The sequence below is a fragment of the Amphiura filiformis genome, unplaced genomic scaffold (genome assembly GCF_039555335.1).
Source record: "Amphiura filiformis unplaced genomic scaffold, Afil_fr2py scaffold_65, whole genome shotgun sequence".
Lineage (NCBI taxonomy): Eukaryota > Metazoa > Echinodermata > Ophiuroidea > Amphilepidida > Amphiuridae > Amphiura > Amphiura filiformis.
Genome location: NW_027305529.1, coordinates 66478 through 85701, shown reverse-complemented (window position 1 = coordinate 85701; position 19224 = coordinate 66478). Strand labels below are relative to the sequence as shown.

Here is a 19224-nt window from a genome sequence, read left to right as displayed (position 1 = left end):
GCATTCTGCCACGCTGCTCCTTCACTGTGGAACAATCTTCCCGACCATATCAAGAAATCTAACTCTGTTGACTCATTCAAACGTGTCCTCAAAACTCATCTCTTCAAACTCAATATTCACGGCTGGAAAATCTAATCATCTTTTGTTCGTGTGTTTCTGACTTTCTCGTTTGGGACTTATGATGTTTTTCTTGAATGTTGTTTTATAATATGCTGTAGTTTAAGATATATAGTTGGTATTTATTGCTGTCTACAGATCTCCATGAACCTGCCTTTTTGGTTTTGGGCTCTCGTTTATGTGTTCTTTGGAGGTTTGTAGACTTTTGTAGTACCTATTTTGTGCAATTTTGTTAGTGGTTTTGATGCCTATGCTTAATTATGTTGGTGCTATATTTTGTTGTAGTTTAAGATATTTTGTTGTTGTCTACAGATCTCCATCAACCAGCTCTCCGGTTGCTCGTTGTGTTTCTGCTGCTGCTTGGAGATCTGTAGATGTTTTACATTTTGTTGTTGTTTTGTAAAGCGCTTTGAGGTCTTCGGACTGAAAGCGCTATATAAGCGGGTTTTTATTATTATTATTATTATTATTAACTATCAATTTTATTGAAACAAAGCTTATCTGATGGCTAAAGAAATTATCTTGATGGGCATATAAATATCAAACCAAAAAATAAGCGGCATACTTGTGTCATTCTATTTTCAAAATTGTACAAATTTTATTGTTACACCCTGTACAGTCGATTAACCCGAGGACATTTTTAATAGCGTAGCGCTATTTCGTAGAGTGACTGTTGGAACAGGGCAGGTTTGACAGGAAAACCCAGAAAAACTTGATTCCACGCAGGGAAAGGAACACAATTGAGTGAAAACATGGAATAAATAAAAATTCAGGCGGGTTCATGGAAGCACCTACAGCTTCAAAAAAATAATTTTAGGGTTAAGGAATATCTCAAGGTAATATAAACGTGGGAATATAATTCTGAGTTCACTAGTTCGAAATTGACGGCGATTTAAAGAAAAATTTGGCCATTTTTAGCCAGTTTTCTGTTGCGTCTGTCGATGTCGTGGATTCACTGATTCTGAAATGTTACTTAAGGTTTTGATATGCTCACTCCTCACCACATGACCACCCCCCGGGGACCACCCCACCTCCAAGCACACACCTATAAATTTTCTCATCAAAAGTTGATCTATTGGCATAGATCCCTGGGGATGGGTAGGGGTTAAATTCCCTCCTATTTGGCCAGGGAGATGATCCATACAATTACCTGGTATGCTTATGTGGGTTTCTGACCAAATTAACCTTATATTTTTATTTTAGTCACAAAATTGCAAATGTTTGTGCGTTTCGCGCAAATTTATTCCACTTTTGCATCATATTTCATCAATTCAGCTTCAAAATGGCAAAAATTTCCTCGCGCTTCGCACGCATTTGTACAATACACTTATTTTGTCGCCAAAAAGAGCTGGATTCCCTATGACTTCAAGAAATTGTTTCCCACCCCATCACCCCCAATGTCAAAATCCCAATCTCTGTGACTGAATTAATTAATATTTAAGTTTGCTTGAAGGGGGGGGTTATGTGATTTTGTTTGATTCAATAGGGGGGTTATGTGAAATTGATTCATCGCAATAGGGGGGTTACGTATTTTTCACCCATAAAGCTCAACATTTTCCCGGCCCCCCCTCCCGCATTAATAATGAGCGGTCCCTTATGGCAGATAATATTGTTGTCCAGACTCTTCTGAACATTTTTGTTATACCGGTATTATGATTTGTCCATTTTAAACTTCTGGGGAGGCAGATAATTAAGGGGCTGTGCAATTGAATTATGAGCCCTGGGGGATGGTAAAATTGGAGGAGGCAAGACATTTTTGGCGAGCCGAAAGGGGAGGGCAAGCAATTTTTGGCAAGCCGAGAGTGGGGGAAAGCGATTTTTGGCAAACATTCATGGGGCTCCTGTTAAATAAAACGTTCTAAATAGGCTTAGGAAAACAGTAGGCCTACGGAAACGCTTAAATATGCAAATTTTTCAATCGGGCCGAGAAGGGGGGGGGGCGTGCAAGCGAAGTTTCCCGGGGGGGCACCAAGGGCGGCGGAACGATTTTGAAAGTGGGGGGCCAGTCCGGGTGATGCATAAAATAAAATAATGGCCGCGAAGGGCTATCATCGTCAGGCTTGCGCGACGCAGGGGTGTCTGAGGGGATGTGCCCCCCTCAGAAGTGAAAAACTTTTGCAAACTGAAGGCCCAATTGAAGCCATTTGGTGGACCATTCTGGCACTATCATTGTGTACAATTTTAGTTTGAAAAATCCGAAAATGGACTAAATGAAGGCCCAAATTGAACGCCATTCGTGGATAAGTTTTCACTATAATTGTATCAATTGTTGCTTTTAGTGTTGGGTGTCCTAATACAGGGGAGTTGGAAAATTTTGCAAAATGAAGGTCCAATTGAAGCCATTTCGTGCATCATTTTTACACTTTTTAAGCATGTTAAGGGTCTAGAATAGAGATTTGATTTTTATGTTCACCAGGACATGTTACACACAGCACATTATGGGTTAAAAGTGGGGGGGCCAGGCCCCCCAGTCAAAAAAGTGGAGGGGCCACTGCCCCCCCCCCCCCCGGTTCCGCCGCCCTTGGGGGGGCACTCAATTTTAGAAGTGACGGGTATGTGCCTACCGGAGTCGCAAAGTAGGGGTTTATCGGGTACAAATCGTTATTTTAAAAAGGGGGTCATTGGGTACAAACAAAATAAAAAAGGGGTCATTGGGTATAATATTTTGAAAAAAAAGGGGTCATTGAGTATAAGATTTCAAAAAAAGGGTCATCGGGTAGAAAATTTTGAAAAAATGGGGCAAAATTTTGAAATTTTCGGCATAATTTTGAAAAAATGGAGCAAAATTTGAAAGTTTCGGCATTATTTTGTTGCATTTTGATGATGTTATTCTAGAAAATCTAGAAAAAATGGGGGTCAATGGGTAGCCGCAACCAAAAAAGGGGGTCATTGGGTAGCCGCAACTAAAAAAAACCGGGGTCATCGGGTATGACTTTTAAAAAAGGGGGTCATCGGGTATAGGCGACTTCAAAAGAGGGGGCCTATTGACAGGCACATACCGTCACTTCCAAAGTTGAGTGCCACCCGGGATTTTTCAGGCGAGCCATTTGAAAATCCCCCGGCTCATAATTATTGCACAGCCCCTAAAGCACAGTCTCTAATGACGAGGATGTGCGGGCCCCGGTGCGCGCGTGGCCAATCTCAAGCTCTCAATCTAGCTCAATCTTATGACGCTATGACGAAAATAATACATTCTTTAAGGAAGCAAGAACTACCATTTGAATACTGAGAATTCCATTTTGTTTTAATAATAATAGCTCGTTTGAACATACAATAACCATGATAATAACAACACACACCAAAACCATACCAAACATGTTATTAATACACCAATCAATCCGGAGTTAACTATATTAACCATAGGGCCTATAGCAATATCAGCAAATATCAGGTAAAACATGTTAAGAAAGGGTCAAATTTCTGGTCACTTATTTAATATTCATGCATATCATTTTCAGAACATTTTGTGTACATGTTGTAGCAATAACAAGATGCCGGTGTCTTCTCCAATTATAGATCAGTGTCACTTTTACCATGTTTTTCAAAGATTTTAGAAAGTATTTGATAAATGTGTGAACTAATATAGATACTCACGAAATCCTTAATGACAAACAATTTGGATTTCAATCCTATCACTGTACCCTATATTAGGGGTGGTGCAATAATTATGTGTACCCCGGGGGGGTGAATTCTCAAAATGGTCTGCCAAACATCGCTTGCCCCCCCTTTCGACGTGCCAAAAACCTTTGCCCCCCCCTTTGACGTGCCAAAAATCTTTGCCCCCCCTTACACATGCAAGATTTTGGGGAACCTGAATTTAAAACCTTAAATTGTCTTAACATATAATGCGAGCGCAGCGAGCAGGAAATTTTGCATATTTGAACGTGTTCGTAACGTTTTTCTACGCCTTTTAGGGCGTAATATAGAATCGGTGCCCAAAATATCTGTGCCAAAAATTGCTTGCCCCCCCCTTTCGACCTGCCAAAAATCGCTTGACCCCCCCTTTCGACCTGCCAAAAATGCTTGCTCCCCCCCTTTTGGCCTGCCAAAAATCTTTGCCCCCCACTATAATTCACCTCCCCCACACACATAATTATTGCACCACCCCTTACAGCCGGTGGATAAAATTAATCCAGCAGTGGAAAAAAGTAAAACAACAATTGGAATTTTCTTAGACTTATCAAAAGCGTTTGATACAATCGACCATAAAATACTTCTTCATAAATTGTGGTGTGGTATTGGAATGATTCCAATGGTTTAGAAAATAAGTAATAAAAACCATCAAGGTCATATCAAAGTTAAAGCCATATTATAACATTTCCATACGAAATAGAATTGTATTTTTTTTGTATAAAATGTTAGTTTTCACTGTCATATAATGTCCTTTGTTAATTTGAGTTCAAACAGACGAGGCAATACAAAGAATATCGCTAGTATTTAATACCAGCGCAAATGTCGCCAATGCGAACTACTCATTCGAACGTGAGTCGTGTCGGTTCTTTTGATATGTCCAGGGCTGGATTTACCTTTTGGGGGGCCCAGGGCCAGGCCAAAATTTGGAGGCCCCAAACGCCGCCGTGAGGAAGGCATGTGCACACAAGTGGCCAAGTTGTTTTTTTAAAGATCTTACTGGGACATTTGCGCGCGAAAGATTTTTAGCCCAAATTAAAGCAAAATTTTGCTATATAACAGCGAAGCGCGCAAAATTGTGCAAGTTTTGTAGGCTACTTTGGCCAAAACATAGTGTTTTTCAGCTAAAATGGAAGATGAACATTGTACAGGGCAATTTTGGGGGCCCTGGGCCCGGGCCCATCTGGCCCTATGGTAAATCCGGCCCTGGATATGTCACGACTGCCCGCACGCCATGTACGTACTATGTTTATGTCTTATGTCAAGAATCTAAACAAGAAATGTCTTTATAAAAGACAACGCCATGGATGAAGTTCATGAGCTTTCATGTTTCATAATTTTACATTGACAAGTACAGAGTACTTGGAATGCTAGTAATTCCCACACTAACCGGGTGGGAATATCGTAATACCACCAATGACATTCTAGGAAACAGTGCCGCCGACAAGGGGGGTAACTGGGGCGTTACCCCGGTGCCCGGGGTCCTAGGGGGCCCGTAAAAAGTGAAGAAAAGATACTTTACTATGGGGCAGTAAAAGCAAAGCAAAGATACCTTCCAATTAAGGCATATTTTCTTTGCTTTACTATACGGGCCGAAGGTCTCTTTTCTTAGGCCTAAGCCCTAAGGTATCTCTTCTTTGCTTTTTACGGGCCCTCTGAGGTCTCTTGTTTTCTTTTTATGGGTCCATTAAGGTATCCTGTCTTTGCTTATTAAGCTTTAACTCACTAAGCATGCTAAGGTCTCTTTTCTTTCCTTTACGGGCCTATGGTATATTTTCTTTGCTTTTTGCGGGCCCATCTCCTTTCTTTGCCATTATAAGGTCTGTTGCTCTTTTACGGCCCATAAAAAGCAAACAAAAGTAACGGGCCCGTAAAAAACAACGAAAAGAGACGTGCATTTGATAAAATACAAGATAGCCTTTGAAGCACACATTCTAATAAATATTTCACTTGAATTTACTCGTTATTTTTCCAAAATGATCATCCTCGATATAATGAAATCTTCGAGAAATCAGGGGGAGTGCAGCTTAATCGTGGGAACACAAATTGAAAATTTTCGCGCGCATTGTGCCCTTAACTTTATTATTTGATCATTTACCTTAAAATTGGCAATTTTACGCGCTTCGCACGGACTTTGTTTCAATAAGTCCAATCTGGGAGCTAACGAGTCGCTAATTCGAATTACAAATTTTCGCGCGCTTCGCGCGCATTAATGTACAATTCACCGGTTCATATTTGGATCATTTTAGCTTCAAATTGCCTTTAAATTGCCAAAATGTTTGCACTTCGCGTGGAAGTTGTTAAGAGAAACTTAATCTGGGAACAAAATGCCGTTCAAATTCCAAATTGCCCCCCCCCCCCACACACACACACGAACACACTTATGAAATCCTGCACCGTCATCACTTATCAAAGGGGCCTGTGCGTTCACATTGCCCCTGGGCCCGTAATGGCTCTCGGCGGCACTGCTAGGAAATTCCAGGACTCCAGTTACATCGCAGCTCTGTGAACTGTAAAGATCAAGGGGAAAATATGCATGTTCAAAGGCTGGCCGGAGTGTCCATCTCTCTATCGATGCCAATGAACCAGACTCCACCCTGCACCATGTTTGTAAGTAATATTGCTGCGGCAGAGTCTGTTAGACCGTTGCGCCACCGTTGCCCATCATAATCCGTAACGATGCCTTTTAATATTATCGTATTTTGCTTTACTTTATTAATGTTGCCATGTATTTACAAAATGCACAAACTGCATAAACGCCGTAGGCAAGACCTGTGCTATTACATTGCGCTAGCCTCGTCATGAATGGCTGAATCGTATCAATTATTAAGAGGGTAGTTTCATGATCATGATTATTGCCATGATTAAATGATGAATGCTGAAAATTAAAGAGAGACAAGATGTTGTCATGCCCAATCTATACATGTACGAGTCACCTATTACAATATTACACCTCAGTTTCTCTGTCTTCAGGTATCAATCTATTCTCGTAAAGCTTATCATAATAAGGCTGGCAAACTTTGATAGCATCCTTGACATCTTCCGGAAGTGCCGAGGTGTCCACAACTTTAGGTCTACTAGCATGGAAGCCGTCACTCCTCAACGCCTTCTCGTAGACACCGACATGTTGCAAGAGCTTCATGGTACTGGACCAAGTACGCGTCACATTGACAGTTGGGTCCCAATCCAACATGGAATCTTTGAATTCTACCCCGATGGCTTCACAGTAGCGTCTCACCATCTGCTCTGGGTATTCTATCAAATCATCGGCATCAATAATCGTAGGCTCTTGTCCATAATGTGTCTTGATATGTTCGTACAACTCATAAAGCTGTTTGAAGGCGTATCCTTCAGGCATGACGCGTTTCAAGAGTCCGTAGTTGAGAAGAATAGGAGAAGTGCAGATTTCGTAGAACGATGACATGCTTTTTGCTGGTGCACGGATCAGAATGGTGTGGGTGAAACCTTGGGGGATTTTGTCGTAGCGTCCATCCAGGCTGTACGCGTGATCTTTGCAGAAAACCAGTTGCTTGTCTGCATACTCTCCTTCTAATTTCTCTCTGATGTTTTGGTAACTATAGCCGAATTCAACGGGGAGGAATGGGGTCTGGAGGTACTGACGATCTGGTCCGAAGTAGTAAGCTGTTGTGTATGGTTCATGGATGACGGCAACATCATCAAGACCACTTATGCAGCGCTCAAAGGCTGTGGAGATGCTGCGGGGAATGGTCCAAAGCATAACCCGTCTTTGATTGATGGTGCGTCGTGACATTGTTGTTCCAAAAGCCAGTCCAATCTAAAACAAAATAAACAAAAGAGCAAATCAGGTTATAGCATTTGTCTATAATATGGCCTATTGTTTATGAAAGGGACAAGGCTGGTGGTGATAGAGGAGCAACTTTATCAAATGTATGGGAGGGCACAATATCCCCACCGTTAATGTTAGGACAAAGTGTAAGGAGCTAGAGGAGCTCTCACTGAATACTGCCAGTGGCGTAACTCCTATGCGCTCAGGTAGGGTCGCACCTCGGGCACCCGGGCTAAGGGGCAGCCAGGCCTGGATACCATTTCGACAGGAGTGTTTGCATGGCTTAGGAAAGAGATGGGAAACTTTGCCCACCATGCACAGAATAATGATTTATTTTGGGTACCCCCTTCAACACAAAAATCTCATTCTCGATTTGCATGAAGATTTCAGTGTGCCCATTCGTCGCGATTTAGAATCCAATTTCAAATAATTATACAATGCAATGACATAGGCCTGATGATTAATTATGTTTAAGGTTTATCTAAACTTATAGCATATTTAGGATATAAATATTGAAATATTGCAGCCACCACTGCACTGTGAGCTTGAGTTGAAAATAGTTCATAGGCAGTACACTGCAAAAACGCCGGTAAATGTGCAACACTGAGCTGGTGTTAAGGTGGTATAATACTACACCCCCTGATAAATTTATGTTATCAAGCAATATCTTACAAGTCTAAATCCGATGGGTGTGACAGTACAACCCACTGTAGTGTAATGTTTTTTTAGCGTGTGGTTACGGTATGTGTGAGCTCGTTTTGGACGGTACCACTGGGGCAAAGCTGCACTTTTACCATAGGTATAGTTAACATCATGGGCTACACAAAAATGCATGATAGCAATAATGAGCAATAGTAGCTTTTGGCGGGCAAAGGTCATCGAACTTTACACAGGGTCAAATTGTGTTAAAACCATTCCAGTGTATTCCTCTAGTCACAAGGATTCAGAAAATGTATAGTTTGACATATAGGACGTACCGTTCCCATATCAAAAAATGAGACCTTTCCAGATAACTTCCCGATACGGTCACCGGGTAGACACCGGCAAATTTCACATGCAAATTAGATAGATAGCGGGTGACTACCCGATAAATTTTTGGGAAACCATAGTGGATACCTTTCAGGTAATACAGGTACCGGTTGACTACCCGATGACTTTTTGGGAAACTAGCGGGTAACTACCCGATGACTTTTTTGGGGAACTAGCGGATAACTACCCGATAACTTTTCGGGGACCTAGCGGATAACTTTGGTGACGATATACCTGGTGACCTCTTGGGAGACTTCCTATTGACCTTCTGGGGAATGCAGAAATACAAATTCATGAGTATGCACAAATTTATTAGACAATTTAGCTTATTGTTTGAATTGTAGTTTTTGGAGAAATACAACTCTGCAGGCATGGCAGTTGAGCTTTAGTGCTATCTTGCTATAAGAAACTTGAAAAGTGTACAATGTAATTGTAGTTATTGTACAAAAATATTCTTCTGAATTTTTATATCAAATATTATAATTTATTTACAACAAATAGCTTAACATAAAGCTTACATCAGTTAATTGACACATTAGCTGATGAGTAGTAATTTAATGGACATTAATTTACTGTCAAAACCATGTATGATTTACTAGAAAAGATATAAACTAAAACAGTCAAATGTGTCATATATTAGGTACATGTATAACGACTTCCTCCAGAAGTCATAAAAAGATGCAACCTGGATGAAATTATCCTTGACTTCTGCAACAAAGCATTTGTTAGCAACGAAAAACCTGATCAGTGGTCTATAATGAACCTTATCCCTGTACCAAAAAGTGGGGATCTCAGCAACACTGCAAACTACAGAGGTATAAGCCTTAGCTCTATTGTAGCAAAAACCTACACTCGCATGCTGCTTGAAAGGATAAGACCGCATATGGATACCAAACTCAGACCAAACCAATGCGGTTTTAGAGAAAACAGATCTACTGTATGCCAGATTCTTGCACTTAGAAGAATAATAGAAGGAATTCAGGACAAAAATCTCACTGCAGTAATGACATTTATTGATTTTAAGAAAGCATTCGATACAATACATAGAGGGAAAATGGTCAAAATACTCAAGGCATATGGACTACCCACCATAATTGTGAAAGCCATAGAAGACACCAGAACACAAGAGCAAAAGTTGTGACTCCTGATGGAGAAACAGAGGAATTCAACATCCTTGCAGGAGTTCTTCAAGGAGACACTCTTGCTCCTTATCTTTTTATAACTGTGTTAGACTATTGCATGAGATCTGCTATAGATGGTAGAGAAGAGAATCTAGGCTTTACAGCAAATCCCAGACGCAGTAGAAGGGTTGGACCGCTATGTGTTACTGACTTGGACTTTGCTGACGATATAGCATTAATATCTGATACTGCCAGTCAAGCTCAGGAGCTACTGGAAAGGATAGAGAAGCTGCTTTACGAGTAGGTCTGCACATGAATACCAAAAAGACAAAATGCATGGTATTCAATCAACAGACTGAAGTGGATGTAAGAACTGCAGATGGAACCAGTTTGGAAGTTGTAAAAGACTTCAAATATCTTGGAGCTTGGATCAAAAGCAGCGAGCAGGACATCAAAACAAGGAAAGCACTGGCATGGAGGGCATGTAATAAGCTCACTAAAATCTGGAAATCCCATCTTCCAAGGCAGATTAAAGTCAAGCTATTCCAAGCAACAGTAGAAAGCATCCTGCTCTATGGTTCAGAAACATGGACAGTGACAACAAAGATCCGCAAGTTGTTGAATGGTTGTTACACCAGGCTACTTAGATCAGCTCTTGATATAAGCTGGAGGACACATACCACAAATAAAGAACTGTATGGAGAACTCACAAAGGTAACTGATAAAATCAGGAAAAGGAGACTACAATTTGCTGGTCACTGTTTAAGAAGTACAGGGCAGGTGGTGTCAGACCTAGTGTTGTGGAAACCCAGTCACGGCAAAAGAAGTGTGGGGCGGCTGAGCAAGACCTATGTGGATCTTCTGTGTGAGGACACTGGACAGGAACCAAACGAAATCCGGAGCTGCATGCAGGACAGACACATCTGGAGAGCCATCGTAGGAGTCCGACAGAAGTCGTCCGAGTGAGTGAGTGAGTGAGTATAAAGACTGCATCAATATACAAATCATATCATGGTCCCACCTGCATTATCATATGAAATCAAGCATTCAATGCTTTAAAATTCTTACAGCATGTTCCAGATTAATTAGTAAACATCTTGTAATGTCCTACATGTAAATCTAAAGCCAAGAATTTTCCGCGTTGCGGAAATTCCGCTAAAATCGCGGAATTCGGAGATAAAGCGGAAAACGCATTTCTGAGAAAAAAATAAGCAAAAATGACCTGGAAAAAGGAAAAAAATACAATCGAAAAGAAATAAATAAAATACTAAATGAAATGGGTCTTCAAAATTCATCAAAATAAAGTAAAATCCGTCATAGATTTACCGTACAACGCCCCATTGCAGCCATGATACCCAATTACCCATCCCAACTTTGCAAATCGCAATGATCGTCACAAGATTCTTGTGAAATTTTATTATGTCAGAAATGTGCTAAAATTACAAAGCGGAGAAAAGCGGAATTTAGCATTTGTAAAGCAGAAAATTCTTGGCTTTAATGTAAATCCATACATTTTGGACCACATATTTTTGAATTCTCATTTTACTCAAAATTTTTGTTCTTTGAATACATGCTCTTGGAGCTCTTACTGCAGATGCTCGAATTGCAGGCTTATTTAATTTGGGATGGGGCTGTGATGGGTTTTTTGCGTTTTTTTCCCATAAATTGAAGTTTTCAAAAATCGAAAGGTGGGATGGTCCTAGAGGTGATTTTGCACCTGTTTGTCCCATTCTTTTCGCTGGCATTTTATTCTATTTACTTTGTCTCGATTAGTATGTGCAATATTTATATATAATATATTTGTCTTTGTCATTGTATATGAGCCAGTGATGAAGCATAATTAATTAATTAATTAATTAATAAATAAATAAATAAATAAATAAATAAATAAATAAATAAATAAATAAATAAATAAATAAATAAATAAATAAATAAATAAATAAATAAATAAAATAACTTGAATATTCTGCACAAATATATTCCAACTGCCAACAGCTAGCTGCTCCATTTTGAATTCATTCAGTGACCTTTGACCAAATACCCACCCATGCACAATGCATTCTTAAGATGCTTTATGCTATTTTCAAGGTCAAATTAAAAACGGATAACCACCGGGTAACTCCTGCAAAGAATCCAAGTTTCTGGGAACCTTCTGGGTAACTCATTTGAAATATTTGAGTTTTGGGGAGACTTCCGGATGTCTACCCGAAAACTTTTGGATAACTTAATTAGGTATCCGCAAGGTATCCGCTAGCGGGCACTTTTGGGTAACTCTGGAAAAGGTACCCGAAAGGTTTCTGATGACCACCGAATGGTCACCGGGAAACTTTTCTTTTTGATATGGGCGTTCTTGAGTTATAGCCGAAAAGGTCAAAGGTCATGTTTTTGGCTCTATGTGGGGTCAAAAACATCAAAGTGCTCCGATTTTGCCACAGAGGTGTCAAAATGTTCGTTTTGATAAATCATTTCAAATAAATAAGGATAGGGTTGCACCATCTTGGATGTTTTGTTACCTAGGTAACACAGCAAAATGGATCAAGGTCAATAGGTCTCAATGGTATACTTGGCCTATTTGCCTCCCCCAATGGTACCGTCCACCCCGGTTTGCACACTATTGATGTACATGTACAGCGGATACAGACCCAACAGTGGTTCATTGGACCATAAAGCTCATTTGCGCAGCAGTATGTGCTGACGTAAACGAAGCTTTCATTTTTCTTTGAACAGCATTAGCTACCATTACTGTTAGGCTTCAAATGTTTTGTTCATTTGGCCCAGACTAAGCTAATTAATTGGGAAGCCGTTTTTTTTCCGGAGCCAATCATTGCAATACATGTATGTAAGAGCTTGTAGACCTATAGGCATATATATATATCTAAATAAATAAATCCAAGTAAGGTAAATCATCCACAGTAAAGTGCTCAACCAAGAAGGGAGCTGGAATACATTTAAAATAGACTTGGTGATTTATTAAAGCATTATTTACAATATTGTTTCATGCAAGCCAGCCGAAGCCGACCTACACTCGTCAGAATAGCTGCTCCATTTTGAATTCATTCAGTGACCTTTGACCAAATACCCACCCATGCACAATGCATTCTTAAGATGCTTTATGCTATTTTCAAGGTCAAATTAAAAACGGATAACCACCGGGTAACTCCTGCAAAGAATCCAAGTTTCTGGGAACCTTCTGGGTAACTCATTTGAAATATTTGACCTATATTCTGACGAGTGTAGGTCGGCTTCGGCTGGCTTGCATGAAACAATATTGTAAATAATGCTTTAATAAATCACCAAGTCTATTTTAAATGTATATATCTAAATATAAACACAGATTTTATAACATTTCACTAACACGGTGTTTCACGAAATATTTGCTGAGAAAATAGTGAAATGTTATAAAATCTGTGTTTATATTTTAAAATAGCTCTACCATTTATTGGTATCGAGCACTGTATAGCTGTGTGTGATACTTCTACTTTTTGGGGCGCCCTCTACGGAGGCGCCACCATATAGGCATGACTTTGTGAAAAGCTTCTAATTTCACTCTTGCTAGATTGACTTCGCAATTTGTTTTGCTAAAATTATGCCCAGCTCAGAAATAAAACCACAATTTGCTTGGATTTTATTTTATTATTGTTTTCTGATATGCACGGGATAAAATGGTGAGCGTATATTCTTTGTTTAAAATACAAAATTAGGACTTATAAAAACACCAAATAAATCCTGACCTTTGTATGCGTTCAACCAGTTTACCGTGTGCCTTAGAACCCGATAGACGGTGACATTTGACCATACACTAGGATCCACAACATGCTCATCTATCATGGGAACAGTTCTTAAACCCTAATACATTTGTACATTCATCCTTTAGTTAGGTGAAAAAGTTCAATTTGGTGACCACTCTCTGGCTAGTAAGGTTTGATGATTGATTCGACTTCTATGGACCATTTAGAAAAAAAATAGCCACCATGTCCCTCGCGAAAATCCCGGCATTTTTCGCTCGAGGCCAAAATCCAAAATGGCCGCCGCCACCATTTTGAAAATTTAAGTTTTGAGCCAGAGCACCTATAATCATGCACAAAGACACTTTTTCGGATATGTCGAGTACAAGGATTCCGATTCTGACATTAGTTTGACATGATAATTTGGGTACACAAACTCATACTCTGCAACTTGAGGTCAAATTTTGCACTATGATTATGTAATTGAGGTTATTGGACTATGCCATTGGGATGAGACTCTTGTGGTCCATAGTGATAAGATCAATTAACGAGGCCTCTTAAACTGATGGCTTTTGTTTGCTAATTACCATAGAATCTATATAGCGGTTAGGGACTGTTGCGTTATTGACCCGAAAGACCTGCCCGGGACGACCCGGGACGAAACAAGCTTAGCTACCCGATGAAATTCAAAGACCGGGACGGAAGAAGCATGACCATGATGACCCCGAGATCGATTGTGTATTCAAACAGCAATTTGCGGTGGTCAATTTCAAGTGCTTTGCTGAAGTGGTCAATTAGTTTGGTCACCGATTACATTGATCGTAACTGGAGCGCTGGACTAGTTTTTATAAACCATGTTATTGATTTAGAGAAACGATTCCTGATTAAACCGTCTTAAATTACTATATATTTCTTTAATTTATAATAAATAAAATGATACAACATTTAAATCACGAGCAGTATTATGATATGCCTACATTATACCTATCATGCTTTATGGACGATCCTGCCCAAGCTATATAGGCCTAAACATTTATTCGATTAAACTTTCGCAACAAGCAAGACAAGGTTAAACATGTTTAGCTGTATTTTTATAAACGTACTTTTACTTCATTGAAAAAGCTTTAATTTTGTTCCAAAATATGTGTATCCTTCATTTGCTTATTTATTTTATTTCATTAATTTATCTTAATTCATTAATTTACTTATCTTTGCCCCCAACTTACCCATTTATTGATCTATCCGATTTATTTGCATGAATATCCATCTCAATATCTGACAATTTATATATTTATTTGCTTGTTTAACTCTTTATATTTATTTGTTTATTTATTTATTAATTTAATATTCATCTATCATATCCATTTTTCATTTAATATTTAAGCAGCTTCTTGTTTTTTTTATTCATTAATTCATTTTTATTTTGACATATTTATTTATTTATCTTTAGGGTCATATTGAATTTTAATTTTGCTTTCGTTTAGGCCTAGTTTATCAGATAATAGACTCAGATGTATATGATATTTTAAACTTTAATTTATTGCATCGTTGAGCCCCGGGGTTGAGCCATGAGGAAAAATTATTTTATTTAAAAGTAGTATGCACTTTAACATGTTTAAGAACATCGTGTTTTTATATTACTTGGTTGTGATTCGAGAGCCTGATTTGCAACAGTGCAGCCTGAGACGAATGAGTGTAGCCAGCCTTTTAGAGTGAAGTAGAACAACCAAATATTCGTCCCATTTGTCATTTTTCTCGTCCCGTTTTTAGTCATTTTAACGACATTTTCCGCTTTGCTGTTCCCATTTTATCCCTGAAAAATTTCTTGGGGGGGGGGGGGGGGTATATACCTCCGGGCTCCCCCTGGCTACACCACTGCGGATTTGGCTCAGATCCAAAATATAGTGCGTGCTACCAGTATACATTTTGAGTTATTATTTTGCGTGTAGGCCTACTAGTTTTTTAGCCAAAATTAAAAACATATAGGCCTACTATTTTCCAAACAGATCGAATAGTTCTTAAGAAAATTATGTCAATACTGCTGAAGGGTTTTTTTTCTCTACTTTTGACTTTTTGACTATAGAATTAATAAAACTTTATTTTTTAGATTATATAAAATTTTAAAGCAAATTAATAATCCTTATTATTATTTTTTTTTAAATATAATGCCATTATTCGCCATAATTATTATTTTATTATAATTAGTCATAGACAATGCAGCCTATTCAGCAATCATCGATCAGAATCAAACATTTGACAGCGAAATGCTATTACATGCGGTCAGCTTCCTTTTGTGTTGTGATAAGTGGTTTTGAGAAGTTATTACCAATTATACAATTATAACAATAGCATCGAGTACCGGCAATATACAAGATCGATTCTCACAACGGGCGGTCGTGACGCTCATCTCAATTATCTGGTTTATGAATGACCTTTTCATTCTTCAGTGATTCCAGGGGACGATGATGTAAAGACCACGGCCCGATTATGTATTCGTCTACCTTGATCGTACGACCCGGAAAATTCTGCGGGTCAATAACGCAACAGTCCCTTATTGCCAAAGTTGCAATATGGTGGCACAATTGGGCGGCAATCTGTATGCAAACAACACGGCATACTAATTATACATGTTCTACATTGTTGTATTTTAAAACACAGAAGACCAAAATTGACGTTAATGCCATGATTGGATCATGGAGGTACGTAGTACTAGCTACTACCTCCATGATTGGATTAAGTAAATAACTAAATCCTGTTATCTACCCAGCAATGTTTGCTTATCTTAATAATTGTAACAAACTGTAGTGTACTAAATGGTACAAGACAGAAAAGGCAAACAGACAGAAATTTAGAGTTTTAAATTAGAGAGTTGACAGGAAGTTGTAAGAGTTAAATTGTTATGGATATGATTGGTGTAAGCGGGAAAATGTTGAATGTCAGATCAAAGTCATCCGAGGTGAATTAAGTAATGTCAATCACAAATTGTTACAGGTCATTTGAGGTGGACTAAGTTTATATTTGGATTGTCAGAAGACCTTCCCCAATCAAACACATTTCTCTTGCATTTGATCATCTTCTACTCTTCCCTAGAAAAATCATTATAATACCAAATCTACACACCATGGAATTCACCATATCACGTCCAAGCTCACATTGGGTGCCCATTCCTTTTTTAAAGGAATTTTTATTAATAAAATATATATATATATATCATAATACTAACGAGGAGCTTTCTGTCTGTATATCTGTCCAATGAGGTCATCGCTCAGAATAGAGAAAAGGCAAGAATCTGTGCCAAGATTCAAGTTTATATTAAGAGCACTGCCAAGAATCAGGGGCAAGTTTAGACCCGTCTACTGGAGAAAGATTGAGTGGGTATAGTAACAATAATTATAGGCGCTGGAAAGAAATAGCAATTTCCTATGCAGAGCAAGTTTGCATTTTGTTAGGTCATCCAAGGTCAAAGGTCAGGTCAAATTTAAAGTTGCTCCAATTGGGCTGTAACTCGTGGAAAACAATCCCCGGCACTTGGGGAGTATGAAACCGCAAAGGTCATCTGGGGTCAAAGGTCATCTGGGGGTCAAAGGTCATCTGGGGTCAAAGGTCAGGTCAAATTCAAAGTTGCTCCGATTGGGCTGTAACTCATGAAAAATAATCCCTGACACTCGGGAGTATGAAATCGCAAAGGTCATCTGAGGTCAAAGGTCAGGTCGAATTTAAAGTTGCTCCGATCGGGCTGACTCTGGGAAAATGATCCCTGACATTTGGGGAATATGAAACCGCAAAGGTCATCCAAGATCAAAGGTCAGGTCAAATTTAAAAGCTGCTCTAATCGGGCTGTAACTTGCAGAAAATGATCCCTGACACATGACATGGGGAGTATGAAACCATAAAGGTCATCTGAGGTCAAAGGTCAGGTTAAATGTAATGTTGCTCCAATTGAGCTGTAACTCCCCAAAAATGATTCCTAACACTTGGGGAGTATGAAACCACAAAGGTCATCTGAAGTCAAAGGTCAGGTCAAATTTAAAGTTGTTCTGATCGATCGAGCTATAACAAGAGGAAATGTAGTATAGTCAGACAGACTTTCTCAGTCTAACTGACACCATATACTTATTAATTGCGCAAAGAGTGCCAACTGCATTGAAGTTGAAGCTGTTATAAATAGCTCTTACTTAATCAACTTCAAGTTGAAGTTGCAGCAGCAACAACAAATGCTGTCGTTCTCTAGTATATCTATATTTTTTTAAGTCGCATTGTATATTGAAGATTCATATTATATTAAAATTCGTTGATTTTACATTTTACTGAGAAAATAAATTCATTTATACTCATAACTCATTTATGTTTGAGCACTGAGTTCTTTCGGTGACATTTTGTGTTTGCACGTCAGGGGTTGAGTTAACAACTCATGGAGGGGGGTAGTTAAACATCCTAACCACCACCCCACCCACCCCCACAATGACGACACTGGTTTCAATCATTTCACTGTAGCTGCATGTACAGTCATCCAGTGCAATGATTGGCCGATATAGAACTAGTGGAACATGAACATTGTGTGTGATTTTGCGACCTTATTCAAAAGGTCAAGTCTGATAGTAATGTGTTCACCACTTGTATTAAAACTCACTGTACACCAATATAGTTCATGCTATACGGAAAAGCAAACACATTAAATAAAGCATGTGAAATAATGTTTTTTTCAAACCTCAGTTCAAAGGTTTCAAAGGGAAAAACCCGTCTAGTCGAGTCTTATACAATAGCTTACAATAAAATCACATTTACCCAGGGGATTCGATCTTTTGTGCATCGAGCAGTACCTCGCTTTTGGAGTTTAATAATTTTTACTATACGTTGGACACATTTTCAAAATTAAGTGAAATTTTATTGTGTATATCCTGATATGGATAGGCTCAGGCTATCGCATACGAAGTTACGTTTTCAACTGCAATTGTTTGGAACCCGGGTTTAGAAAACCAATTATCATAATCCATATACCTGCTTATTTTAGGTACCGACCAGGACATTTGAAATTATTCGCGTTTAAAGTTTTCGTGAAATTGCCCCTAGCCCCGGTAAATAGTGCATGGAAATAAAAGATATATTATTATACTTTCAGGAATATGTATATAATTATCCCGTTGTTGGAACAGCTCACAAATACTGGTGTGATATGTGGTGATCAAATATGGTCATCCATTGATAGCCCTATTGACCACGGCAAATATTGTCGTAGTCTAAGGCTAGTCTACGAATTCATCCGTCGGAAAAATGGAGAATAATGATCTTCGCACATGTACGGTCATACCGAAAAAAATGTCGTTAATAAAAAGTTTCTAATTGAAGAATTTCTCTCATTAATGGAAGTATTTATTTTTATGTCACAAACTTTGTATATTAATACGAAGATACGGGCAACTATACGCAAACAGCATCTATCTAAAAAGTCAAAATTTGTTATCAAATTATAATGTCGTAATTATAATATTGTGCAATAAAGTCTCTGTGTATGGCTAGGCTTACCTTTATAGAGGAAATCAACTTTCAAAATGAAATGATGTCAAGTATATGACATACAAATTTATTTGCTCATGACCCGGATGTATGGATCTCTTCTTCTTACATCACATCAAAGCTGCATGCCTGTAAAACGTCCCTTAAGTTGTGTTCAGGTTGGGTGCAATGCTGTTGTATGATTTACCTCGTACAGAACAAGGCAAGGTACATGTATATCTTTTATTTGATTAAAAGCTATATATTGTTGAAATCTGCCTGAAGACAGGGTCGACCGAGC

The 19224-nt window shown here is 38.8% G+C and overlaps 1 protein-coding gene across 1 annotated transcript; it reads right to left on the bottom strand.

Annotated features, from left to right (window-relative positions):
• Positions 1-5256: 5256 nt before the first annotated feature.
• Positions 5257-19207, bottom strand: LOC140144591 (uncharacterized). Its single transcript, XM_072166408.1, has 2 exons — positions 18954-19207; positions 5257-7543 (listed from the first exon to the last, which is right to left on the bottom strand). The coding sequence occupies exon 2, from the start codon at positions 7517-7519 to the stop codon at positions 6695-6697; it is 825 nt and encodes a 274-aa protein (XP_072022509.1). The 5' UTR covers positions 7520-7543; positions 18954-19207; the 3' UTR covers positions 5257-6694.
• Positions 19208-19224: the final 17 nt, after the last annotated feature.